The 25,818-nt window shown below is 36.0% G+C and overlaps 1 protein-coding gene across 1 annotated transcript in view; it reads left to right on the forward strand.

Moving 5' to 3' along the window:
* NUBPL (NUBP iron-sulfur cluster assembly factor, mitochondrial) overlaps nt 1-25,818 on the forward strand; it is a gene marked incomplete at both ends in the record, with an annotated part of 253,458 nt that overhangs the window by 190,765 nt on the left and 36,875 nt on the right. Inside the window, one exon of the mRNA XM_080707130.1 lies at nt 596-689. Within this exon, the coding sequence (XP_080563256.1) occupies nt 596-689 (94 nt within the window). The remainder of the gene's footprint in view (nt 1-595; nt 690-25,818) is intronic.

Genomic DNA, 25,818 nt, shown 5'->3' on the forward strand with positions numbered 1-25,818 from the left:
TAGTGAGGCTCTCAGCAACTTAGTGAGACCCTGTTTCCAAATAAAATAGAATATAGGTCTGGGAGTATAGCCCAGAGGTAGAAAGCCCCTGGGTTCCACCCCCAGTACCACCAAAAAAAATTTTTTAATAAATTTTGGTTTGCATTATTAATGTGTTTCCAATTTTATGAATAAAAAATAATAAACTTTAAAAATATATGTTAACATAGGAAGTGCTATACCAGATACCACTACCAACAACAAAAACCCTAAGGACAAAAAACTAAGATCTACCTAGACAAAATTTTGGCCATACCAGTGAAAATAAATGATCTGTCCTGACCAGAAGACTACTGTGAAATGCGTTCACCATTGGTACGTGTGGATAGGGACCAGTCATCTGGAAACTCAAGCTCATCATTCAAAGATCTCCTAGAGGCAATGACTGTCACTTCTGATCTGAGTATCCTAGACCTTAGTACAGAGCCTGGCACCTAGTGAAAACTCATGTGGCAGCTATTATTTAACATTTGCAATTAACACATTAATTTTGTTTCTGTCACTATGCCTTGGAATTATTATACAATGATGTTATTTTTATCATTTTGGTTTTTAGGTAGATTGGGGTCAACTGGACTATTTAGTTATTGACATGCCTCCAGGAACAGGAGATGTGCAGCTCTCGGTTTCCCAGAATATTCCCATTTCAGGTAAATCTTGAAAGTTTTTTATTTTTATTTTATGTGGATCATATTGAAAATGGCATACATTCACACAGTGCTTGGTGCCCCACCCTCGCTTCCCCTTTCCCCTCCTCCCAACAATAAATGTCCAGGTTGATCATGCTACATTCACAGTTATACACATATTTGAATGTAGCTCCTCCAGTTAATCAACTTCAGCCTTCTTCCTCTCCTTCCCTTCCTTTCTAACTTTTCTGAAGCTTCCCCTTCAGTATCTGGAGTTCCTCTGGTATCCCTAATACTCCCTAGTTTGGTCATATTAAAGAAAACATATGTCTCTTCTCTTTCTGTGCTTGGCTGATCTTGATTAACATAATATTCTCCAAGTCTTTCCATCTTCTTGTGAATGACATGATTTTGTTCTTCTTTGTAGCTGAGTAGAATTCCATTATGTATATTTCCCATAATTTTGCAATCCATTCATCTGTTGATGGAAACCTAGGTTGGTTCCATTATTTTGGCTATTACAAATTGTGCTGCTGTGAACATGGATATGCATATGCTACTATAGTTCTCTGATTTCAACCCCTTTGGAAAGATACCCAGGAGTGGTAGAGCCAGATCATATGGTGGGTCCATTCCCAGTTTTCTAAGGAATCTCCAAACTGATCTCCATAGTGGCTGAACTAGTATGCACTCCAACCAACAGTGTAAAAGAGTTCCTCTTTCCCCACATTCTCTCCAGCATTTGTTGTTATTTGACATCTTTATGCTTGCCACTCTGATTGGGGTTAGATGGAATCTCAGTGTAGTTTTGAAACATGGTCTCACTAGGTTGCTAAAAGTTTCATGTTGTCCCATAGTTGTTGAATGTTTATGTTTTGTTGCTGTAGTGACTTCTATATGCTGTTGACTGTGCTTTTGGTTTTGAATGAACTGTCTTCTAACAGTGATATTCTATTTTCCATTTTATTTAATCTTCCAGAATTTATTTCTATTGTTGTCTTCATTTCATTTATTGACTCTTTCATTTCATTCCAGGCCTCTTTTTGATTCTTTCTTAATGTCTCCATTTCCTCTTTCATTTCCTTGCACTTGCTATAAGGCCTTTCATCATGTTGAAGATCAGGATTCGGAATTCTTCTTTTTGCATTTCTTGTAGGTCAGTATATGTGATTTCCCTTATTTCCTTACTGTTTCTAGTTCTCATATTTTCAGGGTTCTCATACTTGTTTTTCTGATGTCTTGGCATTTTCATTATTGTATTGATTCTGTGGGTAATCTGTTTGATCCGATCTTAGCAGTAGGAATTTAGAGGTGTCAGCAAGTTTGTGCATGGGTAAGCAGTGCTTTTTTTTTAATGGTGAGGGTTGGATAAGGGGAGAGGTGCTGGGATGATGGGTATAGGAGTTGGGGAAAGTAGATTATATGATTAAGTTGAGCAAGGATTTAAGTATAATAAGGTACTATCTGGTTGAGAATGAGAGAAGGTTAGATAGTAGGATTCTTGTTGTTAGTAGAGTATTAGGGTATGGAGATATAAGATAGTTTGATTATAAAACAAGGGGATACAGTAAGGGAAAAAACAGTTTTGAGAGAAGCATGTAGATAGGCTAGAGCAAGGAAGTTTGTAAAAGGAATGGGGGAAAGAGCAAAAAGCAAATTACAAAAACTAGCAATTATAAATCAAAGACAAAAAACAACCCAAACAAAAAAGGTATAAGAAAAAAAGAACAAAAAGAAAAACAGAAAACAGAACAAATAGAGACAGTGTGAGAGGAAAAATACATAAAAAAGTAGTTCTACTAATTTACATATATAGGGCCCGGGCCCATATGATATCTGTATGTCTGTTCACTGTGGTAGATTCTGGAATATATTCCAATGTCTTTCATTTGCTCCATAACCTATTGTTAGCTTTGAACCTACTTAATGACAGTTTGCACTCTGTGTTCTCCGGCCATGGCTCTGTGATCTCCACCCTGGGCTCTATGATCTCAGGCCTTGTTCTCTGTGCCTTCCCATCCTGGGCCTGTGCCTCCCTACCTGCACCCAGAGGGTATCTAGTATAGTCTTGGAGCAACCCCCTATGACCCTGTGCAGGCACCATGCTATGAGCACTATGCCTTTCCTATGTTTCTGGAGGTTCTAACTGGACTACTTCCAGGATGGGCCACCAGGTCTTAGCCCACTGGGGTCCACGGCTGCTCTGGGTGGTCTTCCACCTACACCGAGTACCGAGTAACAAGTAGTTACCTTGTTGCCCTGCGGGCCGGATCTCTAGAGGGCACTGGTGAGCGCATGGGCTTTTGGATTTTTTTCTGCATTCCTCAAGCGTGGTGCTGCTTGCTTAAGATGTTGGAGCTCTGCAGCCACTTTCTGCACTTCAAGTTTTTGGATTATTTGCCGGGATTTCTTGGGGCTGCAGTGCTGAAGCCACACCGAAGCCCACAATCACGGTTCGGGCAGTGGCCCAAGATGGCACTGGCTGCCACACCAGGTCAGTCACACACTCAGGCTTTTTGCAGTGGGTTTTGTGTTCAGAGAACTGGATTTCCTTCCACCGTGGTTCCCTGTGGTATCTTCCACTGCTTTGTTTATTTTGTTTGTCAAGATGCTGCCTTCTCAGTAATTGAACTTTATTTGCTCCAGCTACTGAGATGAGCTGCGTCCCACAGTCGCCATTTTGAATCCTCCTACCCACTAAATCTTGAAAGTTTAAAGCTATTTATGCTTTCTTTGATGTATTGATGTTGCTGTACAGAAAAACAAACTTCATGGCAGGCAAGCTGTTTTTGTCATAAAAATAAGTCATAAATTTTTCATCAGAGATAAGAAGCATAAATTGAGCCTTTCAGGATATTGTCAGAATGGGCATATTTACAAAAACATAAAGGCATTTTGGAAGGTAGTGATATAAGTATTTTCTAGACGAGCAATAACATGCAAGTATACTGAAGTGTAAAATACTCAAACTTGGCTGGTTTACTGCAGTTTAACACTTAAAGCACTAGTATACATGGCAGACACTCAACAAATACTTATTGAATGAAATAAGAGGAAATATTAGAAAAAGTGACTTTCTGGTAAATAATATTATGGGAAAATTTTATATTCTGTTGCTTATTTAATGTTAAAATAAGAGAACAATTAGCATTATAACTTATCAAATATATAATACTTGAATGTAGTAGTGGTTATCTTTTTAATATGGAATTTAAATATTAATTATTACCCTTTATATTGAATCTATTTCTAATAATTTTCCTAGATTTCACTGGATAAATAGTTAAAATAGTTGTAAATCTCCTCCGTGTGTGTGTGTGTCTGTGTCTGTGTGTCTGTGTGTTTCTGGAAAGATAATGAAGATTTTAAGTATCTTTGCAAATCAGTTATTTACTAGTTATCCAAGTCATATCATTGACATTTAATAATCATTAAAAGGCTTAGAATTCAGTTTTTGACAATGTACATGATATTTGAAAATATCAGTACAGCCTCATCAATATGGATATTTTTAATGTTTTAACATATTTATAAACTTAATGGAGTCTGAGACATTTTCTTTGATAAGGCAGGCTATTAAGTATGAGATGAAAGTTACATATGAAAATAATTCATCCTTTTTGTAATCACTGGATGGAGCAAAAGCTCCATCTAAATGTATAGTATTTCTTTAGAAACTACTTGAATCCTTTAAAAGAGCTTGGGGGGTAGTGAATTGTCATTTATCAGAAAGAGCTTTATATATCAACATGTATTTCTCCAATCCATGTTGAGAATAAATTGTTTTTTAACTTGGAAAGAGACATTCTTTTGGAAAATTCATAGAGACAGACCTGTACAAGCAAAAAATATCTTTCTGAATGCTAATTAGCAACTCTTTGTATGTATTCAAATTTTTCAATGGGTTGGATGACAAGCTCATTTTAAGAAGAAATTTTAAAGAAAAAGATAATTCTTATTTATTTTAAAAGAATTGTATAGCAACATAGAGATGAATGTGTTGACAGCAGTGTTTGTGGCTAATAGTTTAAATTTGAGATTACATAGACTATAGAATTGTTACATAACTATAAATATAGAGCAAAGGACGTCTCATCCTTGTAGTAATTGCAGAAGGAAAGAAGGCTAGAGGATGGGAAATACAAATTATAATATTTATATATGCTCTTGTCTTACTGAACTTGCCAAGATAAGGCAGAGTTGTTAGTGAGACTTTATTAATTTTTTACTTTGTTAGTGTTACAGTTTTGCAAAGTTTTTGCTTGTTTCTTAGGTTACTTACTAGTTGTTCAGTAGATTCCAAGATTAGCTTCTGTAGATCTTTGTTTTATTTTTATTGTTTTATATTTTTTGGTACTGGGGATTGAACCCAGGGACATTCTACCTTCAAGCTACACCCCCTAGCCCTGTTTTTTATTCCTTATTTTGAAACAAGGTCTCACTAAATTGTAGATGGCCTCACTAAGTAACTGAGGCTATCTGCAAACCCATGATCCTACTGTCTCAGCCTCCCAAGTACTGGAATTATAAGCGTGCACCACCACACCTGGCCTGATCTTTATTTTAAATACACACTGATAAATTCTTAGGAATTATTGATCACTTCTTTTTCATAACATAATAAGGTTAACATTTCTTTGAGAAGAATTTTAATTTCCTTAAAAGTTTTGAAAATACATGCACTGTTCTAGTATTCAAGTTCTAATGTTACCTAAAATATTTTTCTTTCTGCCAGGTGTGGTGGTGCACCCTTGTAGTCCCCGCGCTTGGGATGCAGAGACAGGAGGATTGCACAGGTTCGAAGACAGCCTTGCTGGCTTAAGAGACCCTGTTTCAAAATAAAAATATTAAAAAAATAGGTGTCTAGGAGTGTAGCCTGGAGGTAGAAGGGTTTCCAGGAACCCCAGTACCACCCAAAAAAAAAAGGAAAAAAATTTATTTCTTCCTTCTATTCAACCAAAGTCCTCTGAATGACTCTCTGAAGACTGTTTTAATTTTATTTTAACTTTTAGAATTAAGTAGAGAGTTCATGCTTTGCATGAAATATGTGAATATTTTCTTTATCCAAGGATTGGAGAATTATAGTAACTTGTTTATATTAAACTACTATATTAGTTAGAATCCTAACATTAAAAAAAGGAATTAGTATAATGAAAGTACTAGTTGCCGAGGTGTGGGCAGCATTGAGGGAACCAATAAGAGATGGCAAAGTTCCCAGAGACTAATGACAGCAGGTAATTGTTATTGCCTCTCTGCCTAAAAAGGTGAGGGAATAAACTGTGTTAGTGAAACTGTGTGACTGCTTGGAATGGTATAAAAAGGATTGCTCAGTGGAAGCTGTGGCCACTCCCAACACCACTACTGCAAGGCAGGAGAGAGTAGTGTATGAAGTAGGTAATAATAATATATGATATGAAGCTGGGCATGGTGGTGCACACTTGTAATCCCAGCATTTGGGAAGCTGAGACAGGAGGATCAAAGGTTCTCTGCCAGCCTCAGCTACTTAGTGAGGCCCTTTGCAGTTCAGTGAAACCCTGTTTCAAAATAAAAAATAAAAATAGGGCTGGGGGTATAGTTTGGAGGTAGAATGCACCTGAGCTCAATCCCTAGTACTGCAAAAAGAAGCGCAATGATGATGATAATAATAATACCTGATGCATGATGAATCCCCCTTTCTCCTCCCACAGTCTCACCTCTCGCTGGCACCTCCTAGTGGCAGATTCTCTTTGGGAGTCAGAGGACAAAGAAGCTCTGGTGATAGGTTCAAGAGCTCAGCTACCTTAGCTCTGATCAGGAAAGACAAGGGTGGAGAAGGAACCTGGGCAGAGTTTGAGGGAGTAGGAGAAGTGCAGCAAGTGGAATCACTAGCACAGTTATCTGTGGTCATCCTTTCACTTTGAGTGAGCAGCCTGAGGTGGATAAAATACAAAGCAACAGAATTTCTGCCCTCTAAGAGTGTGCATGCTAATATGGACATCAGTAGCATAGTCAAATTGGTAAAAATCATACTACCACAGGCAAAATTATGCTGCCATTAAGCTAATGAACAGAATAATTACACTGTGGATAAGCAGTCGAACAAGTATATTTGTGTAGTGAGGAAAACAGCTGAGAGTTTATTTTGATGGGATGGAGGTAGGGGAAAAATCCTCTTCACTTTATTGACTGCTGATTGGCATGTAGAACAGAAAAAACAAAGACTGAGCAGCTGAGAGGGGCGCCATCATGGCCCCTTCTTTGTTCTTGCTCTCCTTTTCTTCCAGGGAATGGCAGAAGTAGTATAGAAAACAGCCAGGCAGTGCTTACTGGTCCTAATGTGGGTCCTATTTTGATTTCTTATCTCCTGGAAAGGGAGAAGCTACTGTGTCTGGCACAGTATTCAGCTAGTTACTATGCTGAATGTCTATGGGCTCAAGAAAAGCTGCCCTAACATCTGGTGTTATATTATGATAATGAGGTGACATCCTTTCTTCTTGTCCTGGACCCTTCCTGTCTGGACCCTATAGATAGAAGGAAAGCTAGAGGCTTTTTTTTTTTTTAAGCCTTTCAGTCATTTAAATGAGATGGGGTAGGAATTTTAAACTAAGCCACTTTAATATTTCAGTCATTGATTAAAGTGAAACACATTTATTGCTTGTGAAAGGTCGTTGGGCCTGTTGCCATAGTGATTGAACTCCTGTTACTCATAGAAAATTCTCAAGAAAAAACTATACATGTTTATTCGGGTATTTTCCCTTCCATCAGCAGTTTACTTTGCTTAACCAGTTGTCTCTTTCATGACAAAACTCCTTGGGCTGCCAATTTGGGCAGTGGGTTTGTGATGTGAAAACCTACGAGGGATTGAAGCATCAAAAACTCATTTTACTGAGTTAAATAAGTGAATGACCATAGATCATTATTTGAAATAGTTCCTTAATTCTATGACATTTACCTGCAAAGTAAAAGAGAACATGGTGATTTCACATCAGAGTAAACAGAGTAAACAGAGTAAAAAAAAATTATTAAGTATTTTTCCTTTCTGAGTTGTTTTTAAATTTACAAGATGATTTTTCCTCCTCCTCCTCATTTTTATTGAACCCAGTGATATTCTATTCTGAATTAAACCCTCAGCCTCTTTATTTTTTTATTTTGAAATAGGATCTCACTAAGTAGCTGAGGGTTCTGCTAAGTTGCTGAGGCTAGCATCAAACCTGCAATCCTCCAGTCTTAGCCTCCCAAGTGCTGGGATTACAGGCATGTGCCACCACCTTGGCTAAGAGTAGTTCTTTAAAGACATCTAATAATAGTCTTCTGGAAAATTATTGAAAATTCAAAAATATTTGCCTACTTTAAATTTTAGTGCTATGCTTTTCTTCAGTTTTACAATTTATAATGAACTTATACTGTAAAGTTAGAAACACGCTTGTACCTTAAAGGTCGAAGATTTAAGTCACAGCTTTTCCTATTCTTTAGGACATTAAATTGTCATTTCTGTTTTGAGCTTCCAGCATGGAATGTTGACAGGCTTCTTTCTCCTTTAACATTGAGGCTTCTTTCAGATGCACTGTCTTTCCATGCAAATGTCCAGCAGAGTTATAATGAGTGAATTCTTGGCAAGAACTGAGTGATACAGATGAGTTATTATTTTACTCATCAAATTATAAAAAATATTTCCAAAAAATTTGTTTTGTTGTTATACAAATTATATCCAACTAGAAACTATGTGCCGGGGTTTTATCTTTTAGGGTACTATTGGTATTTCAGTCTGACTCTTCAGTCCTTATTAGATTTGGAATCAAATTTATAAAATTAAATATAACTATTTACTAATAAACAATATTCCAATAGAAAATTGAAAATAAAGTTGTTTTGGCTGAACATTTACCACAGGAAGAAATCGTATTTTGTCAGTATTATTTCTTTTTTTTTTTTTTTTTTTTTTTTGGTGGTACTGGGGTTCCTGGAAGCCCTTCTACCTCCGGGCTACACTCCCAGACCTATTTTTTATACTTTTTTATTTGAAAACAGGGTCTCATAAGCAAGCGTACGCCACCACGCCCGGCCTGTCAGTATTATTTCAAAGAAATATTCTGAATTCTATGACAGCCCCTCAAGATTCTTAGTCAGTTTTCAGAATCACTTGTCTAAACCAACATCTGATGTTTGAATTCCTTGAATTCCTACCAGGTGGTTCTCTGGCCTATGTTAGGAAAGGAAGCTTTTGAGGTAGTTTATTCAGTTTTGTTGGTCAAGAATTTTTGGACATTTCCTTCATAACCAGCTAGACAACTAAAATTCTTTAATGTCCTAAAGTTCAGTAAATAGTATAATAACCAATATGTCAGGCTTATATTAAAGACTACTTTTAAACTCATTAAATATGGGAAAAGGTAAAAGTCTCACAATTTAAACGGCTTTTGTACTTGGTCATCAATGTTAGAAATGTGATCAGGACCTGTAGTATAGCTTTGAAGAATGTCTTCACATCTTAAGTATGACAGTATTTGGATATGGACCAAAACCTTTTCTTATAAAATGTTAGTCTGAATTTCTCTCTTATCTGAAATACATCTGGCTAAATAAAGTTATAATCAAAAGAGAGTCACAGTTCTCTCTGGAGTTTCTTTTCAATAAAAAATGGGTGTAAAAAGGAATATGTAGAGCCTGGTATGTCTTCTTACATACCTATAATTCAAGCTACTCAGAGGGTTGAGACCCTGGGCAACATGGGAGGCCCGGTCTCAAAAAAAGGGAATGTTTTCCATTATTAAACAAACAGCCTTTGGTGGTGGTTCACAGAATTCATGGGCAGTCTGAGCTACGTGTACATCTAACAGAATTTTGAAATGCAAAATAATAAATCTTAGAATTCAGTGTGAAATATAAGAGCAAAAGAGCTTTCTGAATTATAAAGACATATGTGTACAACAAATAGGCTTCCCAATGTGTTTGCTATCAACATAAGCATGAATTCAAGACTAGAAAGAAGCAAAGATTCTTATCTTAACTTGGAGTCTTGAAGAGGAACGGGAGAGGGTGAGTATTAGAGAGAGAGAGTATTAGAGAGAGAGAACAAGAACTATCTTGTTTCTGTCTATACTCCTTAAAATCTATGGAAGCCTTATGTGTCCCCAGAGCTTCCTTAGTGAATGCATCCTGGTTATTTTTATATAATCCGTAAGGTGAAGTGCATGAATGTCAATTACCTGTTGAATCCATATTTTTATTGAAGAACCCATCTTTGTCCCTAAACAATAGATATGTATCCAGATTCCTTTAATAAATTCTTTAATTTCTGAAGTACACATGTTCTCACCCATCAAGACATTTGAAATACTGTGGTTTCTACTAATTATTATTTGATACATCTTTTTTGGCAGCATGTAATGTAATTTAGCAAAATTTACTTCTAATGTGAGCAGAATAACAATACTCTTGTAATCTCAGTGCTTGGGAGGCTGAGACAGGAGGATCACAATTTCATGGCCAGCCGCAGTTACTTAGTGAGGCCTTCCATAATTCAGTAAGACAGTTTCAAAATAAGGAATAAAATATAAGGCTGGAGATATAGCTCAGAGATAGAATGCTTCTGGGTTCAATCTCCAGTACCACACAAAAATTATTAATAAAACATATCTCTTTTATGACTGTAGTCAATCCAAAATAGTGATTTATCCAAAAATGATTCCTGTCAAGACAGTCTATGAGTACAATTCATGTAAATTTTTTTTCAAATTATACTTAAGGTGATATTAATATTTGTAGACATTCCTTGATCCCACAGCAAATAATGTTTATAATTCAGAAAGCTTTTGTGTGACAGAGCCAAACTTCTAAAGCCAATCTATTTTATAGTAATTAGAAAATTGTAAATATATTTGGCATTGTTTGTTAAGCCAACACAAGTCAAAGCTTCCCCTTTCCTCTCTTCCCTCCCTCCCTCCCTTTCCTCCCTCCGCAACTCCTTTCCTCCTTCCCTTTTTCCTTTTTGTGGTGCTGGGAATGAAACCCATGGCCTTACACATTATAAGCATGCACTTTACCACTGAGCTACATTCCTAGCCTCTGATTATTTTCTTTTGCCTTAAACTTATCTCTAAATAAAGTCAAGAAATCATTAGCACTAAATATTAAAAGCACCGTGAACATTGAGAATAGCAGTTAATTCTTTTTTAAATCTTAGTTGACTTTACATCGATGTATTCAGTAGTTGTAAAATATAGAATTATTCCTCCAGGTATAATTCAGAGCAGGTTTTGTTGTACATGTTTATTATCTTCCAACACTGAAGTTCTCAATCAAGCATGGGAATTAGATACAATCTATGCCCCGGAGACTAGAATGCATGGTTGAGAACTTCCACACTGGTGTAATTATGATTGCCTAACATCTGGAATAATTAGATTTAAATGTTTAACTACTCTGAACTCTGACCCAAATCCAGTTATGTAGTTATAGATTTTCCTCTTAATAGTTATGAGAATTAACAATTAAGACAATATCCTAAATAATTATTTCAAAAGATGTTTACATATTTGTCAGAATCTGCCAGAAAACCTTTGCTAATAAATCTCAGTTGAGAAAAAAAAAACCTTTTAAAAAAGATTACAAGTTGGAAAATATATTTAAGCAATATTATTTGTTTGGATATAGACATTTACCCTAGAAAATGAGTAGAGAATTCTTGATGGGATTCTTGAGATGGGCATTTAATTTTCCAAATAATCACATTTATTGCAAACTAAACATTCTTTTTGCTTCTGCTAGCATTTCCTTACGGTCAGTAGAGGGAGCACAAGTTTTCTAACAAACTACATCACAAAACTGAAGTGACATCATTAGTGATGTGATAAAAAGAGAAAGTTTTAGACTTACTCATATTGGTTCATATTTCATGACCCATATAAACTAAAGTTTTCCAGGTTAAAAACCAAGAATTAAAAAAATAAATGTAACATAAGGTTTTGTAGACCATATTTGAAGCTGAAAAGCTGAGAAATACATTAGAAAGAAAAAATAAATATAATTATTTTAAAGCTTAGAATTTAGGGTATGATATATAAATTGATTAAGGATTTAATTTTACTGGAGTTTTTGTGTGTTCTTTGTTTTATTTGTTCTCATATATTTTAAATGTCATTGTTAGGTTGTTTGAAATGGTTACTAACATGACATAATAAATTTTAAAAGGACAACAAAATATGTAGTGATTTATATGTGGAATGGAACAGACAGTATTTTATTTTGCCTTAAACTTATCTCTAAATAAGTCAAGAAATCATTAGCACTAAATATTAAAAGCACTGTGAACATTGAGAATAGCAGTTAATTCTTTTTTAAATCTTAGTTGATGTTACATTGATGTATTCAGTAGTTGTAAAACATAGAATTATTCCTCCAGGTATAATTCGGAGCTTAAAAACTTAGTTGTTAGTCAAGTTAGTGTAAAAGAAAACCTTATATACAATGTATTCTATGAATATACTTAGTAGTTCTGATGAAAAAGTTTACATGTTTTGTGAACTTTTCATGAGACATTGGAAGTGATTGTTGTCCTTGTCAAAAAAATATTAATTTTGTTTTAATAGTGCTATCCAGACTATAAAGAAACTCAGAATAGATACTTATTTGTGATATTGTGTTAGAATTAAGTACAGAGAAACCAAGTCACTTTAATCCCTCTCTTTACGATCCTACAGCTATCAAAATAATGTCAATGAGATTTTTATAACACTTTAATTAAAAATAGAACAGCTCTTTTTAAATCTTTTTATTTGTGCATTGTATTCATACATCTTAATGGAGTACGAGATGGTAGAGGCATACATGTACACATCACCCAATTAGCCCGTACCCAATTCCCACCCCATTTCCTCCTCCCTCCTTCTTTCTAATGTTTAGCTTAGTGATTGTTTTTGATATGTTTGCTAATGTACATCAGGTACATTAGGGAATTTCCCTCTTCCCTCCTCCCATCCCCCTCAGTTAGGTCACTTTATTTGTTCATCTATAGTTTCTTCGTCGTCCATTGAAGTTTCTTCTCCTCCTCCTCTTCTTCCTCCTATTATCCCATTTTCTCCCTAGCTTCCACATATTAGGGAGAACATCTGATTTCTTAGTTTTTGTGACTGACTAATCTCACTTAGCATAATGTTCTCCAGTTCTGTTCATTTGCCTGTAAATGACATAATTTTGTTCTTCTTTAAAGCTGAGCAAAATTCCATTGTGTACATATTCCTTATTTTTGTAACCCACTCATCTTTTGATGGACATCTTGGCTGGTTCCATAGTTTGGCAGTTGTGAATTGTATAGCTATGAACATAGATGTACATGCATAGGTTTGGTAGTTTGGTTTCCATTTCTTTGGGTGGATACCCAGAAGTGGTATTGCTGGGTCATAAGGTAGGTTTGTTCCCATTCTTCTGGATTCTTCATACTCTTTTCTGAAGTGGTTGTAGTAATTTGCAATCACACCAACAGTGTTTTAGAGTTCCCACTTCTCCACATTCTTGCCAGCATTTGTTGTTGTTTGTGTTTTTAATGATTGCCATTCTAATTGGAGTTAGGTGAAATCTCAGGGTAGTTTTGATTTGCATCTCTCTGATTGCTAATGATGTTGAGCATTTATTGGCTATTTGAATTTCTTTTTTCTTGAAGGGTCTATTTAATTTTTTCACTTGCCCATTTTTTGATTGGGTTATTTGTTTTCTTAGTGCTGAGTTTCTTGAGTTCTCTGTATATTCTAGATATTAGTCCTCTGTTGGAGGACTAATAACTTTCTCCCATTGTGTCCACTCTCTGTCGAGGTTCTTGAAGTTTCCTTTGTTTTACAGAAGCTTTTAATTTTAATGCAATTCCACATATGATGCACCTTTTAGTCTCTTGTGCCTTTGGAGTCTTATTGAGGAAGTTTTTACCTGTGCCTATGTGTTGAAGTGTTGGACCTATGGCCTTTTCAAGGAGCTTTAAGGTCTCTGGTCTAATTTCCAACTCTTGATCCATCTTGGATTGACTCTTGTACAAGGTGAGAAAGTGAGGTGTATTTCCATTTTTCTGCATATGGTTAACTAGTTTTGCTAATACCATTTGTTGAGGCTCTCTCTCTCTCTCTCTTTTTTTAAATGTATGTTTTTGGCCCCTTTGTAAAAAAAAAAAATCAGTTGGCTCTAAGTGTATGGATGTGTTTTTGAGTCTTCTGTTCTGCTCCATTGCTCTATATATCTGTTTTTGTGCCAGTACCATGCTGTTTTTATTACTATAATTTTGTAGTATAGTTTAAAATCAGGTAATATGATTTCTTCTGCATTGTTTTTGTTGCTGAGAATGACTTTGGCTAGTCTGTGTTTTTTGTTGTTCCAAATGAATTTAAGGACTGATTTTTCTATGTCTGTGAGGAATGACCTTGGTAGTTGAATGGATATTACATTGAATCTGTAGATCACTTTGGGAAGTATGGCCATTTTGATGATATTTATTCTGCAAATCCAAGAACATGGAACATCTTTCTATCTTATAAGATCTTTTTCCATTTACTTTTTCAATGTTTTATAATTTTCTTTATAGAGGTCTTTTACCTCGTTTAAATTTATTCCTAAATGTTTTATTTTTTGTGGGCTATCCTGAGTGGAAATGTTTTCTGGATATCTTTCTCAGTAGATTTATGTTTGGTGTACAGAAAAGCTTCTGATATTTTAAGATTGGTTTTGTATTCAGACACTTGCTGAATTTGTTGATCAGTTCTGTAAGCCTTTTGGTTGAGTTTGTTGGGTCTTCTAAGTAAAGTATTATGTCATCTGCAAATAGCAAAAATTTTAGGTCTTCTCTTCCTAGTTGTACTCCTTTGAATTTTTTTTTCCTGCCTTATTGTTCTGGTTAGAGTCTGAAATACTATATGGAAAAGTGGTGATAATGGACATCCTTGTTTTGCTCCTGTTATTAGGGGAAATTCTTGCAATTTTTCCACATTTAATTTTATGTTATCTGTGGGCCTATTGTAGATTGCCTTTGTGATGTTGAGGTAAGTTCCTTCATTTCCAATTCTCTGAAGTACTTTCAGAATAAATGGATGTTGAATTTTGTCATATGCTTTTTCACAATCTTTTGAAATGATGTTACTTTTGTCTTTGTTTATGTGGTGAATTACATAGATTTCTCTTTGTATGTTGAATCAACCTTACATCCCTGTGATGTGCCCTACTTGGTCATGGTGTATGATTTTCTTGATGTAGTTTTGAATGTTTGTTGCTAGTATTTTGGTTAGCAGTTTTGCATCCAAGTTCATCACAGATATAGGCCTGTAGTTTTTATTTCCTTGTTATCTTTATTTGGTTTTGGTATTAATGTGATGTTGGCTTCATAGAATATATTTGGGTGAATTCCATTTCTTTCTATTTCATGAAATAGTTTGAGGAATGTTGGAATTAGCTCTTCTATAAAAGTCTTATAAAATTCTCTTGAAACCATCTGGTCCTGGGCTTTCTTTTTTAATTTTTTTATTAGTGCATTGTAGTGATCCATCTTAATGGAGTACAACATGGTGGAGGCACACTTGCATACATCACCCAATTAGCCCTTACGCAATCCCCGCCCCATTTCCTCCCCCCCCTCCTTCTCATGTTTGACTTTGATCTATTTGTTAATGTACATCATGAAATTAGACGTGGGCTTTTCTTTGATTTTAGGCTCTTTATTGCTATTTCAGTCTCTTTGATTGCTATTTGTTGGTTTAAATTTCCTATATCTCCTTGACTCAGTTTAGAAAGGTTGTATTTATCTAAAAAGTTAGCAATTTCTTCCAGATTTTCCATTTTGTTTGAGTATAGTTTTTCAAAGTAGTTTCTGATAATCCCCTCAATTTTTATACTGTTTGTGGTAATATCTTCTTTTTTATCTCTCTTTTTTTTTATTGGTACACTGTATTCATACATCATAAATGGGATATTTTTTATCTCTTTTTTATTTTTTTATTGGTACACTATATTCATATATCATAAATGGGATAAAAATCTTATTTATACATACATGCACACCTTGCCCAGTTAGCCCCTACCCAATCCCTACCCCATTCCCTCCCCATTCCTCCTTCCCATGCTTGGCTTAGTGGTTAACATATCTAATATGATAGCAGTTTATCCAAAATTAACAATGGTAATCTCACATAACAGATTCATTTATCTGATATCAAGCTTTTGATTACTTAGAGATATCATTTCAATATTTCTTTTTGCTTTCTTTCTTACCAGAGGATATATTTTTTTCTTTTTTTTAAGGTGAAACTATCATAAATTTATTTATTTTTCAGAAAAAAATCTATCCTAACATGCAATATGAACTCTAAATACCCAAAACAATCTTGAGAAAGAACAAAGCTAGAAGATGTACATTTTCTGATTTCAAACCTTATAAAGCTACAATAATTGAAACAGTATAGTACTGCTATAAAGGCAGATATATAAACCAGTGAAGTAAAATAAAAAGCCTAGTCAAGTTATTTTTGACTAGGTTTCCAAGTACATTTGGTGAAGGAAATAATAATCTTTTCACTAAATATTGTTAAAAAATAATAGTTACATGAAAAAGAATAAAATTGGACCCTCTTCATAATTTGTGTTGATTCTTTTTTGGGAGAGTTAAGATGACTAGTGGTTTATCTCTCTTGTTAATTTTTTTTTGAGAAACCAGCTTTTGGTTTTGATGATTTTTTTGTATTTTTATTCTCTACTTCATTGATTTCTGCTCTGGTTTTAATAATTTCCTGTCTCTTGACTTAGGGTTTAGACTATTCTTGTTTTTCAAGGGCTTTGAGGTATGTCATTAGGTTATTTATTTGGTGATCTTCTGTTCTTATGTGGGCACTTAGTGCTATGAATTGCCCTCTTAATACTGACTTCAAGGTGTCCCAGAGGTTTTGATATGTTGTATCTATATTTTCATTTGTTTCTAGGAATTTCTTGATTTCACGCCTTATTTCTTCCATGACCCATTCTTCATCAACAATGTGGTGTTCAGTCTCCATATGTTTCTGTGGTTTCTTTGGGTCTTCTTATAGTTGATTTCAAGTTTCATTTTATTATGGTCTAAAAAGATATAGGGAGACTTCCGGAAAGATGGCGACCAAGAAAAGCGGGGCTTAAGAGCCCCGCTAACAACTAATCTCAATTACAACAAAATCAGCGCCTTTCATAGCCAGAAAACACCATCACCAGAGGAAAAAAACATCACCAGGCTCCAGAGAGAAAGCGGACTGAGAACAGAGCTCAGAGCCACAGAGGAGATACACCGGCCTCACGCCCAAGGACATGGCAGCAGTGCCATACTGCCGGCGGCAGCGGCGACTTCACCGGACGGCTACAGCAAGCCGAGGTGAGCCGCTGCGGAACAGCCAGGTGGGATTTCTCGCCGCAGGTAAAATCTAAAGCTCCCAGTGGCTGAGCTCAGCACACGCTACAGGGATTCAGAGTGGAAATCAAAACCAAGAAGAAATACACCAGCCTCACAGCGAGGGCGTAGCAGCGGCGCCATATTTCCACCGGCGGCAGCAGCAGAGAATTCACCGAATCCAGTACAGCTGCATCTGTGTACTCAAGAACAGTGAGTCAAATTGCGGGCCACAGAGGAGAAATCCCAGTACTGTACTCCCTGGGACTTGACCCAGTTGGGGAGGGGTGGTGGCAGAGATATCACACCATAGGAGAACGTGCAACCTGGCACCCCCCGTAGTTTAAAGCAGCCTCTATCGACTCCCTGGGTCGGAGACTCTGTGATACAACCCAGTAAAGGAGTAGTGGGGTCTGAGATACTACTGACTCGAGATCCAGAACACCTTAAGTGAAGTCATAGTGACCCAAGGGAAGAACCCAGAGAAGGCACAAACTTCCTAAATCATGGGAAAGAGAAATAATACTGGAGCAATGAATGCGCACAACCCCACAACATCAGAACCAGATAAAACAGAAAATCAGAGATTTCTAGAAGATTAAATCAGGAAAATAACTGTAGAAATAATAGAGGTGCTTCGAAAAGAACTCAGAGAGAGCCAAAAAGAGATAAAAGATGCAATTAATGAAGTAAAGGCCTCAATTCAAAGCACAAACAACCGATTAGAACACATGGAGAACAGAATCTCGCTCTTAGAAGATGATCATTCCAAAAATGAACGCATAGTTTCTAATCTAGGAAAAAATATCCGACAGCAGGAATCTGATATTGAAGAAATATGGGCCCATTTTAAGAGAGCTAACCTAAGAATAATTGGAATAGAGGAGGGAAAAGAAAGTGAAACCAAAGGGATCAACAATCTCTTCAAGGAAGTAATAGCAGAAAATTTTCCAAACATAGAGCAAGAGGTTGATACACAGGTCCAGGAAACTTATAGAACTCCCTTTAGACAGGATCGGAGAAGAGGATCCTCATGCCACATAATTGTCAAAATGACCAATGTGAAAGCCAAGCAGAGAATCTTAAAGGCAACAAAAACAAAGGGCCAAGTGACATTCAGAGGCAAGCCAATTAGAATCACTCCAGACTTCCCAAACCAAGTCATGAGAGCCAGAAGGGCTTGGAGTAACATATTCCAAACTCTGAAAGAAAACAACTTCCAGCCAAAAATTTCCTGCCCAGCAAAACTTTCTATCAAATTAGATGGAGAAATAAGAAGCTTCCATGACAAACAGAAACTGAAGGAATTTATGTCTTCAAAACCAGCACTAGAGAAAATACTCAAAGAGACTAACTACAAAGAAGAAATAGGTAACACACACCAGAACCAGAGAAACAAGAGTTTCCATCCAACAGACAACTAAGATTGGTTATCTGTGGAGATTCATTATTTATGTTAGTCTTTTACCTATCTCTAAATGGTATTGTTTGCCTTTATTGTTAATTTTTAGGATTTCTAGTTGGAATATTAATATACCTTCAGATATAGCATTTGGAAATATTTTATCCCATTCTATTAGTAACTGTTAACTCTGTTTACATTGTCTTTGGATATACAATATTTTTTTATTTTTTAGGGAGTTTGTATACTCTTCTGTTGCCTGTGCCATTGAAATCATATCCAAGAAATCACTGCCAATTTCAGTGTTGTGAGGTTTTATGACCCAGATTTTCTCCTAAAAGTTTATAGTCTTAAGATTTATATTTAGGTCTTTTATCTATTTTGAGTTAATATTTGTATATGGGATTAGGTAAGGGTCCAACTTTATTCTTTTCCATGTAATTATTATGTTTCAACAATATTTAGTTAAAAGATTATTATTTCCACCACCAAATGTTCGTGGAAACCTTGTCAAAAATAACTTGACAATATAGGGAAGAATATATTTCTAGGCTTTTATTTAACTCCAATGGTTTATATATCTGCCTTTAGAATAGAACTACACTGTTTCAATTATTGTAGCTTTATATGGTTTGAAATCAGAAAATGTATATCTTCTAGCTTTGTTCTTTTTCAAGATCGTTTTGGGTATCTAGAGTCCATTTTCCATATTAGGATAGATTTTTTTTCTGAAAAATAAATATATAAATATATGATAGTTTCACCTAAAACAAATAGAAAAAAAAATATTCTCTGGTAAGAAAGAAAGTAAAAAGAAATATTGAAATGTTATCTTTAAGTCATCAAAAGGTTTGTATCAGACAAATGAAACTGTTATGTGAGATTATCATCTTTAATTTTGGATAAATTGCTATAATACTAGATGTCAACCACTAAGCCAAGCATGGGAGGGAGGGATGGGTAGGGAATGGGGTGGGGATCGGGTGGGGGCTGACTGGGCGATGCGTGCATGTATGTCTACAAAAGTTTGTATCCCACTATGATGTATGAATACAGTGCACCAATAAAAAATTAAAAAAAAAAATAAAAAATAAAAGAAAATAAAAAGATATAGGGAAGTAGTATATCACTTTTTTTTTGGTGGTACTGGGGTTCCTGGGAGCCCTTCTACCTTCGGGCTACACTCCCAGACCTATTTTTACATTTTTATTTGGAAACAGGGTCTCCTAAGCTAGCGCGAGCGGCTGGCTTCGAACCTGCGCGATACTCCTGTCTCTGCCTCCCAAGCACGGGTATTACAAGCGTGCACCACCACTCCCGGCAGTATATCATATTTTTTAAATTTGGGAATGCTCACTTTGTGGCCCAGGATGTGATTTATTTTGGAGAAGGTTCTGTTAGTATCTGAGAAAAAATGTGAAGTCTGCTGTATTTGAGTGGAATATTCTATATGTGTCTAATAGGTCCATTTGGTTGTGTAGTTGAGTGGAATATTCTATATGTGTCTAATAGGTCCATTTGGTTTTGGTGTTCTTTAGATCTGAGGCATCTTTACTGACCATTTGTCTAGAAGATTGGTCTAATGGTGTGAGGGGTGTTGAAGTCTCCCAGTATCATTGTATTGGGACTTATGTTTGTTTTATGAAAGTAGCTGCACCTATGTTTGGGGCATAAATGTTTACTATAATTATTTATTCTTGATGGATTGTTCCTTTTACCAGTTTAAAAAAAAAAGACCTGCTTTGTCTCTTCTAATAAGCTTGGGCTTGAATTCTAACTCATTTGATATCATAGTTGCTACTCCTGCTTCTCTTTGAGTTCTGTTTACATGGATTACCTTGTTCTACCCCTTTACCTTTTGTTTGTGACTATCTTTACTTGTATGTTTCTTGCAGGCAGCAGATTGTTGGATTCTGGTTTTTATTCAATTTTTCCACCTTATGTATTTTTTGGGGAGAGTTGAGGCCATTTATGTTCAGTGTGATGATTGAGATATAATTATTCATTTCTAATATTTTGAGTTTTAACTTCTATTTAAGGTCGTGTTGTTCTTTGCTTAGTTGTTTGCTTGATGGAAATTCTTTTTTCTCTGATTCTGGTATTTATTATTATTTTTTTTTACAGTTAATCTCTTCGAGTGTTTTCTGTAGTGCTGGTTTGGAAGACATAAATTCCTTCAGCTTCTGTTTGTTGTGGAAGATTTTTATTTCTTCGTCTAATTTGAGAGATAGTTTTGCTAGGTAAAGAAATTTGGGCTGCAAGTTGTTTTCTTTCAGACTTTGGAATGTGCTACTTCAGTTCCTTTTGGCTTTCATGACTTGGTTTGGGAAGACTGGGGTGATTCTAATTGGTTTGCCTCTGAATGTCACTTGGTCTTTTGTTTTTGTTGCTTTTAAGATTCTCTCCTTGACTTCTACATTGGTCAGTTTGACTGTTATGTGGTATGGTGAAACTTTTTTCTGATCTTGTCTAAAGGGGGTTCTATAAGTTTCCTGTACCTGGGTATTGACCTCTTGTTCTGTTTGGAAGTTTTTCTGATATTTCTTCTTTGAAAAGATTGTTGATTCTTTTGGTTTTACCTTCTATTTCCTCTTCTATGCATATTATTTTTAGGTTTGCTTTTTGAAGGTGGGCCCATATCTTTTCAATGTCCCATTCATGCTGTTGAATTGTTTTTTCTATTTGTTACTATTTGTTCTTTTTTGTTTTTTGGTGGTGGTACTGGGGTTTCTGGAAACCCTTCTACTTCTGGGCTACACTCCTAGACCTACTTTTTATATTTTTATTTGGAAACAGGGTCTCCTAAGCCAGCACGGCTGGCTTCGAACCTGCGTGATCCTCCTGTCTCTGCCTCCCAAGCCTGGGGAATTACAAGTGTGCGCCACCATGCCTGGCTATTTGTTCATTTTTTAAGTGATCATCTTAAAAGAGTGAGATTCTATTTTCCCTGTGGTTTAATATGTTGTTTATAGTTTGTATTGATACCTTCACTTGAATGATTGCATCCTTTGTTTCTTTCAGGCTTTCTCTAAATTTTCATCAGAAATCCTGTATCATTTATACTATTAAATTTCTGATTTGTTCTTCAGTGATCCTTGCAATTCTGTGTTGTCAGGTTCTGTTATTGTGTGGGTGTGGGAGCTCATTGCTTCTTTGTTATTCCTCCTCATGATTTCAGAAATTTGTATATTTTGCTTTTGGAAGATTTCTCTCAGTCTCTAGGTATCAGCTGGTATATCCAAGGGCAAGTTGTGATGTATGCAACAGTGAAGGTTGATTGAGGAGGAAAGTGAAGTCATAAATGCACAAATAGGTTAAAGACACAGTTAGGATCGAATAGAATGAGAGTAAGAGTTTGGTAAGGTAGTATATAGTAGAGATTAGAGATATTCAATATTTAGTAGGATTCTAGTAACCAACATATTATAGTATAGTGATATAAAGTGGATTTAATACAAAACAAAAAAGAGAAATAAAGAGAAGAAAAAAGAAAAGGGATGGAGAGAAGCAAATAGATATGTACAAGGGAAGAGGCTTGTGAAAGAGATGGGGAAGAGATCAAATAAACACGCATACATATACAATAAAAACAACCCAAAAAACAAAACAAGACAACAACAAAATAATTCAACCCTATGAATATATGAATGAATACTCAGCAGACTTGGCCTCTGCAATCTCTCTCTGTGCAGACACCAAATGCTGCTGGCACCTTTCCTGCTACAAGCCTGGTTCTCTGAGTCTTTCTCAGTCTATGCAGATGGCCGGTATCAATGGGCCTGTTTCTGGTGTTAAGCGTAGGTCTTCCACCATTCTTTCCACCGATTTGGAGCCTGAGTCTCTTCCTGCCTGTGTAGGTGGCGAGTGCCTCTGAAACCAAACTCTGTGTATACATAAGACTTCCTGTTCTCCACAGCTAGGCCTGGGTTGGTCTAACTTCTCCCTGTTCACCATGACTGGGTGGTCTGTGATTATCTTGGAGATCCTACTAATTGAATCCAGTGTTAAGTATAGGTCTCCCTCTATGCTTTCCATGGATGTAGAGCCTGAATCTCTTCAAGCCTTTGCTATGTTCAACAGCAGACTCCACCTTTGCTGGGTTGAATGCAAAGTCTTGGACTCAGTGAGTTTACTGTGTCTGCGATAGTCTCTGTGGCTGTGCTAGGTGTTTTCCTGCAGGGACAGTGGGTTCACTTATGGTATTGTTGAGCACTGCTCTGAATCTCTGGAGACCGTGGTGAGCTTGGCTGCCAGTGCTGCAAGTTGTAGCTGATGTTTGCACAGGAGGAACCGAGGGCTTATAATTCTGATGAGCTGCAGCTTCTTACTTTGTTTCAAGCCATTTGTTTTCCTCTGAGTCTCTGGCAGTCAAGTGTGGTAAGGCAAGATGTGCCGCTGTGGCCCCAGCAATTGGAGGCAGGCAGCATAGTTTTCTGTTCTCTGATCGGCCTTCTAGCCTCTTTTCACTCTACCTTTCACTTATCATATTCTTTTTAAAGTTATGGTGTTTTCTTTCTTTTGTCAGAATGCTGTTTTTATGGCAGTGGAGACCAAGTGTCAGCAAGACTCATATGTGCTGTTTCTCTTAGTCTCCATTTTAAACTTCCAGGAAATAGAAATAGGTTTCTTGTATAGAGAAATTAATTGAGATATATTGAGATTGAGTTATTCGAAGGTTATATAGTATATAATACAATCAAGAAAATCTGAAATCAGAGCTCTTGACTTCTAGTTTAAGGAGTTACTAAAAGTTCATGAGGCAGTAGTATAAAATGGATGATGCTGGTAACATAGGAAAGTCTTTAAATCACTAGTCTTTTGTGAAGTGCCTATTTTGTGCATGATATTGTGTTTTGTTTTATAAAGAGATGAAAAGAAATATAACTGCTCATTGTTTTAAACTGTTTGTCATAGCTATACCTAAGGCTAGGTATATCTATAAAGAAAAGTTTATTTAGCTCACAGTTTTGGAGGCTGAAATCCAAGGAAGATGAAGGCCTTCCTGGTGAAAGCTGCCTTAGCTATATCATATCTTGGTAGATGGTATCATGATGTGTGCAAGGAAAGATCACATGAGGAAGCAGAAGTCAGAGAAATTCGGGAGTTCCACTCTCTCTTTTATTAAAACAACAAGAACAACAAACAACCCACTCACTTTTGCAGAGACTGACTGGGGTCCCAAGATAACTTCCTTATCACTTCTGAGGAGACTCTCAGTGACCTAAGTGCCTCACACTAGGCCCCACTTTGTGAAAGTTCTGTCACTTCACCATCACCACTCTGTGGAATGAGTCCCCACCAAATGAACCCTTGGGGGCAGATTACATTCAAATAATAACAATCATGAAACTGTATTTTTAACAGTGATATAAATAGTAGGCAAGAATATTTAAAGCAACAAAATACTTATGTGAAAGCTAAGAGCACTTTTATGAGACAGTGCAGTAGAAAACCCTCTGTACATTAGTATATACTAAGGAGAAGATAATGAATAAAATAGCCACGAAAGCTCCCTATTTGTGTGTGAAGATGTCTTTGAGATTGAGAGGCAGTACTTCTTGGAGGAGACATTTCACATTCACTTAAGTGAGATTATCAGATCATTCAAGTTGAGCAGAGGTGTTTGGTAAATATTTATATCTAAGAGGGAATGTTCCATCATATAATCAGAGATAGATGAGACATTAGAGACTTACCTAACACATTCACTGAATTTACAGCTAAGGAAATTGAGACCTAGAGTGATTCTGAGTTCTTTGCCCTAGATTAGTTACATAGTTAGGTGGGGCCAGAGTTATAATAGGACCCTTGCAAATGGCTGGATATGAACAAACAAACAGTGAAACAGACTGATAACAATCTAGAAGGTAGCCAATTATAAGAATATGTTGGATATGTAGAGTATGGTTTTTTTGTAGATGTGATTTCTATCAGTCTTTAAAAGAGAGGAAAAAGAACCATTGACTAATTTTTTGTTTGTTAGATAGAATAAATCAAAATAAGAATATGTATCAGTCAATAAAACAGTTTGGAAAGTAAGATGAGCTGCTTGATGACATAGAGGAAAATAACCTATCCAGCAACTTCTAAGGCGTTTTATTAATAACAAAAATAAATGTAATAATGATGATCCTATTAGCAACAGCCATCATTATTGAATGTAAGGCACTTTGTTAAACATCTGCATACAGTAGTTTACTATTTCAACCCTGTGATCTAAATTTTATTGTATCATTTTGTAGATGACACTCAGGTTAAGTAATCACTTGTCATGCAGAAAATAAACTATACTATCAAACTTTAAATCCTGATTTTTTGTTTGTTTGTTTGGTTGGTTTTGGTGGTACTGGGGTTCCTGAAAACCCTTCTACCTCTGGGCTACACTCCCAGACCTATTTTATATTTTTCTTTGGAAACAGGGTCTCTTAAGCCAGTGAGGCTGGCTTCGAACCTGCATGATCCTCCTGTCTCTGCCTCCCAAGTACAGGGATTACAAGTGTGCGCCACCACACCCAGCCTGATGTTTGAATTCTAAAGCTGGTGTATCTCAAACCTGATTAGTGAATACAAATTCTCCTAAAGGAAAAATAATTTCCTTCATCATACCTCAATTGATTTATTTTTATTATAAATTTTCTTAACTATTTGTAAACACAAATTCCTTCTGTTTATAGCTCTTATATAGTTAAAAAGTGAACAAATTAAGTACAACTAAGTCAGGTGTGGTGGTACACGCTTGTAATCCCAGTACTTGGGAGGCTGAGACAGGAGGATTGTAGGTTCTCAGCCAGCCTCAGCAACTTGTGAGGCCCTCAGCAAATTAGTGAGATCTTATTTCAAAATAAATAATAAAATCAGTCTGGAAATATAGCTTGCAGGTAGAATGTCCCTGGGTTCCATCCCCAGAAACAAGCACACACATACAAAGTAAAACTTATAACTTATAAAATTAACTTATAAAATTATAAAACTTATAAAATTAACAAGATCCAAATTAATGACTTTTTTTTTGGTGGTACTGGTGTTCCTGGAAACCCTTCTACCTCCGGGCTACACTCCCAGATCTATTTTATACTTTTTATTTGGAAACAGGGTCTCTTAAGCCAGCATGGCTGGCTTTGACCCTGCGTGATCCTCCTGTCTCTGCCTCCCAAGCATGGGGATTACAAGCGTGTGCCCCACGCCCAGCTAATGACATTAATTTAATGTGGAAGGTGAAGTTTTTGCTGAAATGAAAATGCCAATTACAAGATGAATTTGTAGCTTACTATTGCCCAGGTTTTGGTTTGGCATGCCTTTATTACCACGTTATTGTAATAACTTGCTTGTGCCACTACTTTTCTCTACTTTAACTTCTTTCGGAATATTTCTTTGGACAGTATTGATGTTCA

This window comes from Muscardinus avellanarius (assembly GCF_963383645.1).
Source record: "Muscardinus avellanarius genome assembly, chromosome: 12".
NCBI classification, from domain to species: domain Eukaryota; kingdom Metazoa; phylum Chordata; class Mammalia; order Rodentia; family Gliridae; genus Muscardinus; species Muscardinus avellanarius.